This window comes from Leptosomus discolor, chromosome 1, assembly GCF_034619465.1.
Source record: "Leptosomus discolor isolate bLepDis1 chromosome 1, bLepDis1.hap2, whole genome shotgun sequence".
NCBI classification, from domain to species: Eukaryota; Metazoa; Chordata; class Aves; order Leptosomiformes; family Leptosomidae; genus Leptosomus; species Leptosomus discolor.
Genome location: NC_141391.1, coordinates 205218612 through 205224656, shown reverse-complemented (window position 1 = coordinate 205224656; position 6045 = coordinate 205218612). Strand labels below are relative to the sequence as shown.

The following is a 6045-nucleotide window of genomic DNA, read 5'->3' as shown; positions in this document are numbered from 1 at the left end:
TCCACTGTAGTTTCATATCTCTTGAAAGAAACTCTTTATCAGGCTTAGACGTGTTACAATCTGTAACTTTGTTAATGCTGAAACTTTTACAAGTGTCTGCAAAAGCAATAATATAAGTACAGAGTTTTACAATAGCTTTACAACTGCTTAAAAAGTTTTGTTAAGGTAATTCAGAAATTCTTTAGCAGTAGAGACAGTAGACATGTGCAAACACACTCACAGCCCAAGATTTGGCAAACAGACTGGAAAATCCAGCCCCCTAAATGTTAAACCAGAAAATGAAGGCAGCTGTCCCATCTGCCCAGCTGAACTACCAAGATGATGTCATGGTGTTACTCCAGCACTTCTCAGCTCATCTACATGCAATGTTATCAGATTTTTATACAAGATTAATAAGCACAAAAAGTACTTTAGTTACACATGAAAGCAGAATCCCTAAAACTTCACATGATACCAGAAATTTTAAGATAAGTGGCAATTCTAGCTGCTTTGTATTATTTTCCAGGTCTGTTGATTTTGAAATGTTTGGTGGTTTTGCCTTCCCTGTTCCCTCCCACCCTTGACTCCATCACTGTGCCACAAAACAGAGAACAAATGTGCAGCTTTGGGAGACCTTTCATTTGTCTTTTCTTCTACTGATACATGACACCTGAAGTGGAAAACGGTCTTCAACTAAAAAATTCCTTCCTCTATAAATTACAATGTTGTTTTAGTAATTGTAAAAAATTGGCAGTTTTATTATCTTAGTACTAGATAGTTATGAAGTATTATTTTAATAGTCACAAAATGAAACAATATCCAAACTTTAATAGAGCTGTGGCACTTGCACTGTCTTTGGTTGTCATTTTCATCTCTTGTAGCCACATTCCAGCACTAAAGTATGCTATGGCTATTAAGTAATATTGCATCTACAGTTGATTTTTTTGCTTGAACTGGAGTAATAAAGAGTGGATTTTTCAAAACAGGTTACAGGAACAAAAACCTACTTGTATAAAATATTTTTTTAAATATTAAGATACATGTATTAACATTCTAAGAATTTATTTTTAAAACTGAAAGATGTGCTAACAGGACTTATGAGAATAATTAACTTTACTAAAATTCCTTTTCAATGGTTTACAGAAATCTGGATGTGATACAGTACCTTATGCAGTCTGCTACATTCAGTACAAGAATACGCTTCAATGGTGAAATCATCTTAAGACCAGCATCTGTAATCTTCTGGCAATCAGCCATATGAATGTGCCTGATATATGGGCAGCATTTACTCATCAACTTGAAACTTAAATCAGTAATTTGGTTATTCCCTGTTGAAATATATAAAGATGTAAGTTACACATCTGACATACATTAAGGGCCTGACCCAACTACCCACTGAAATCTACTGAAAGATGTATTTCAAATCATCTGGATGAATTTTAAAAATACACCATCCTAATAATTTTGTGAATTGGTATACTAACCTTCGATGCTGACCTTGACAAGCTTACATTCAGCAAGGGCTTTAAAAGTTGTATCAGAAAGATGTGGAGAGTCAAGAAAGACCACAGACATTATACGTCGGCATTTTTCAACAAGAGCCTTTCAAGGGAAAAAGGTGAAATAAAATATTCATATACCTATGCTGTCATGTAACAAAAGATCAGCAAATATTCTGCATATAATACCGAATGTTACATTTTCAAACAAGTAGTTATAATCCATTTTCACAGTAACTTCTAGACAGTGAGCAGTATATAAACTACTGAAATTCTCCACATATTTATCATGTTTGGGAACACAAAGAGATGAAGTAACTGAAGACATTAAGTATGGCAGACATCCGAGACAGTGATCTAGTTAACACTTTTCCAGAAGCCTGAATGCTGTTCTTATATAGTATATTTTTTTATCACTGAAAAAACTGAAAAACTCTCATTTATAAACTGGAAGACCATAATTCAGCCATAGCCATGTAGGAAAAGGAGACAAGACAACTGACATTTTCTGTAATTGACTGCAAGTGAGGAAGATTTATAAACATAATGAGATAATAGTTTTTAAACATGATTTTGGAGATAAATTTTCCTCCTATATTGTATCTGCATAACTTTCTTTAAAGTCAGTTGAGAAGACAACCCAGTTCCAACATCAGAAAGTTTCTCAAAGTACAGATTTATTTTCGACTTCTTACTTGAATGCACCTGTCTGTAAGAGCTGGCATTTTGTTGATTAGCAAATCTCGAATCCCGCTGCAGCCATTGGCAATATTTCTGAAGCCATCAACTGAAATCTAAGTAAGAAATAAAACATTTTTGTCTTAGCAAGCCTAACAAAAACAATACAGTAAAGGCTTGAGACCTTCCCAATACTTTAAAATCATACATACCTAGATGCTCGCTAAAACAAGAAATGTATTCATTCCGTTAAAAGCAGAACAGACCCATGAGGCACACATACTATTCTGAAATTTTAACAACATAATCCAAATCCAGGATCTGTTCCAAAAATGTCTACTAAGCAAGCAAGAGTAAGGCACAACAATTTCTACAGTCAACACCTTTTATAGGAATAGCAATGAATGTCATTGTCATGTCCTTCTGCCTTTGTTTTCCCAACCCTATGTGGTTTTCACACATGGCAGATGCTCATATCTAGTTTGAAGCAAAGTTTGAATGTGGTAAACTATCTTCATCGGGTTTTCCAGATTCCCGGTAAAACGTGTGTTGAATTCAGATGGGATACACAGAAAGATCCTATGCGATCAGAATAACACGGAGCTCATTTACAGAATCTTTCATGTAGGACCGACCACATCTCCAACCCTGCAGACTCTAACAGAGCAATATTCAGTGAAACTATGACTGAACAGATGGATCTGTCAATTCAGTTTATTCCCTTTATCACTCCAGGGAGTGACTTCAGGGAGTGACTCCAGGGAGACAATTCTTCAACTGCCCATATTCAATAGATGTCAGTTCACCCTTGAGCATACAAAGTAGTTCCTTTGACGTAAAAATCCTGTGTAAAGTACAAGACAGTTTCGTTTTATCCTCATGTTCTACAGAGAACATGGATATGAACCATTCCTCCCTGTGAAACAGTCCACCCTGATAGTTGCATGTAGAGATCTCACTATTTCCCAGGGTTTTGAAGTTGTATAACATAATAATCTTGTGCAGCTCAGACTACAGCTGTGCTCTGCACCAGGAATTCATTTGCAAAACATCCACAAAAGAAGCAGTCTGGCATGTTCTCCTGGGTACCAAATGAGGCCTGTGGAGACAAGAATCCACAGGAGGAAACTTCAAAGTTAAAGTATACTGGGAGGGATTCTTCCTGTACTCCACCTCTCCAGCTGCTGCAAAAGCCTGATTTGCTTAGTTACATTGCTTAAGGAGAGTGGCAGTGAAAAACACAGGCTCTGCTTAGGGTATATATGTTGCAAGCCAGAAGCTAAGCAGCAGCTAATCACCCATCACCCATCGGTATCGCAGCAGGGCACCAGAAGATGCTTCCAGTTCTTGCACTTGCAGCCACTCTGACTGCTCCCCACAACTACTTATCAGTGGAAACAAGAGTCAAGCCTGCTTTCCTTCCGCTCTGGCATTAAGTGAGGGGGTAACATACGGGGTTTCTGGCTCTTTTTTTTGCAAACTTAACGTTTGGGTTCTTTTTGTGCGTGAGATGTTTTTCATGAACTGAGTATCTGACTTTAAGTTATAATCAAGGCAGAATGTCTTTTCTTTTCTGGTATAATGCCCCTTCTTTTAACTTATGGCCAGGTTGCCTGGCTCTTTATTTTCAGGCTGGAGTGGCCTTTTAAACAGTTTTAAATATTTTGATGTTAAATGCCTTGCCTCTCCTTCGTAAGGGATCATGGCACTCTACACCTTTTCCCTTACGCAGGGTGGTGGCAGCACGAGCGGGCAACTGGTCAGGTTTGATATAGTGCAGCTGTGTCACCCTGGATCAGGCCCCTCTGAAAACAGTTATATTGTAAGAAAGACCTGAAGAAAGAAAAAGAGCAAAAGCTTGGGAGGCAGCAGGGAAGGCTGTAGAAAAGGATTACACAGAAAGATAACCATCTTGTAACCACAAGCTGGTCAGAGCACGTTGGTGCACTCCAAGCTCTCACACCCCCTCCAACTGGGACATGTCTGCTGGACAAAAGGACACCATGATTTTAGGAATGTGGTTGATGTGAGTAACACGTCAGTGAGGGTCTGCAGATAGTACTGCAGATCTCACCAATCAGCATGGATAGGTTGGATTTGCCCACCCCAAATGATTGCAGAACAACCAGTACTAGTGGAGGGCTACTGTGGCAAAGGCAATCCTCTTTTCAACAGGTAGTGATCACTGGAAGGTAAAATGTTGGCATGGAAAGATGGGTGCTAGTTCTCGGGACAAAATATGAAATTCAGTTGTCCAAATTCTACAGTTTTGCACTCCCTGTTGGTATATGTAATGTAGGACAATGTAATCCTACCTCCAGCTTCCTCAGCCCAAAATCTGCAGTCTGTATGAAAGGGATTATCTTAAATCGTGAACATCACACAAGCAGCTGCCTGAGGGAGGTATTGGGAAACCTCCGTTCTCTGCTGGTCAAGAAGTGCTAATTTCTTTAACACGGCATGACCAATACATTCAACTAAGAGTTTACCTAACCCTGCAACAGGCCTCCTCACTGTTGGCTCTCAAGCAGCGCAACAGAAGACAGCGCATTTCTACAACACGCACCGAGTAGTTTAATATGTTAAAGTGAAACAAATCACGCCATAGAAATTTCAGTCGGAGAGGTGAATTTCTGGTAACTGGGTCTTGTTCTCGGTCCATATACTACAAAGAGCAAACCACTCCCAAGAGAAGAGAGGGTATGTTACATCATAGGGTTTGTTGCAATACATGGTAATAACACTGTTCGTTATAATCTGAACATGATGGCTTTTCAAAAGAAGATTGAGGTTCCTGCTCTTCTGAAAAACAGCCACAGTTTGTTAAGCAGTTTAAGTTTAGCTGTTATGACAGTACGATTTTGCCTTGTAACTGCTGAACAGATTTGCTATAAGGCCTGCTGCCAACTGTTCTTGGGATTATTTTTTTTACCATGACACATTGTTAAGAGCACCTACCTATGCTGGTGATCACAGTTAGATACAGAGAGTAGGAATACAAGATCCCTCATGTCTGGCTACCTAAAATTCAGATGCAAATACTATTAAATAATGGGTCTTAGTTACATTACATTACTTGTTGGTTTAGCCAAGATTTTAAAAAGATCACTGAAAAAACTAAATGCAAACTCAGAAGCCTAGTTTTAAGCTCCTGACTTTGCAAATATTAGCAATTTAACTGAGAAGTAAGATAAATATCTGCGAGGCTTACAGATTGGTCTGATAATTGTATTAGAGGAATGACAGTTGGGAGGACTTTAAAATCAGGTAAATAGGTATGAAAAATGCTAAGTCAAGAAAGTGCCAATAATATTGATGGTGATTTGAAAAACAGACTGCAAATGCTAAAGCCTTTGTTTACTCCACTGAAATTAGGAATATAACTGAGGTGACTATGTTAGATGACTATGAAACCTGGAATCTCTGTACAGAAAAGAGTAAGAAAGATCCCAGGACAGGTCAGGCCTGAAAAAGTCTGAATCACCTCTACAGGTCAGACCTGAAAAAGTCTGAATCACCTCTGGAGACCTCTCTCCCTCTCTAGTTGTTATATAGATAAATGAAGGTAAAATCCTAGGCATTACCTTAGGTTGGGTGCCTAAAATTAGGTGAAATTCCCATTCTCAAAAGGATAGGTAGTAGGTAGCAGGTGATCAGGTCAAACTCAACAATGTTGAGGGAAAGAAATAGCATATCTGTTTCTGGAATTCAGTAATGATTGCATAATGTTAACTGCAGTCTAAAGGACTTTTAATCTCCTTCTCTGGAAAAACACTGTTTGCTTAACATAGCCATTTGATACCACATAGAGCAGCAATTTAGCATTTTCCTCCATCCAATCCGAAAACAATTATACTGAAGCAGCTAATAATACCCCTGCACAGCTTGT

General features: G+C 38.5%; 1 protein-coding gene across 1 annotated transcript in view; it reads right to left on the bottom strand.

Moving 5' to 3' along the window:
* The window catches only part of FBXL13 (F-box and leucine rich repeat protein 13), a 43796-nt gene that overhangs the window by 30334 nt on the left and 7417 nt on the right, over positions 1-6045 (bottom strand). The window contains exons 3-5 of the mRNA XM_086474316.1: positions 2174-2272; positions 1464-1581; positions 1145-1307 (exon numbers count right to left, since the gene is read on the bottom strand). Coding sequence (XP_086330442.1) covers positions 1145-1307; positions 1464-1581; positions 2174-2272 — 380 coding nt within the window. The remainder of the gene's footprint in view (positions 1-1144; positions 1308-1463; positions 1582-2173; positions 2273-6045) is intronic.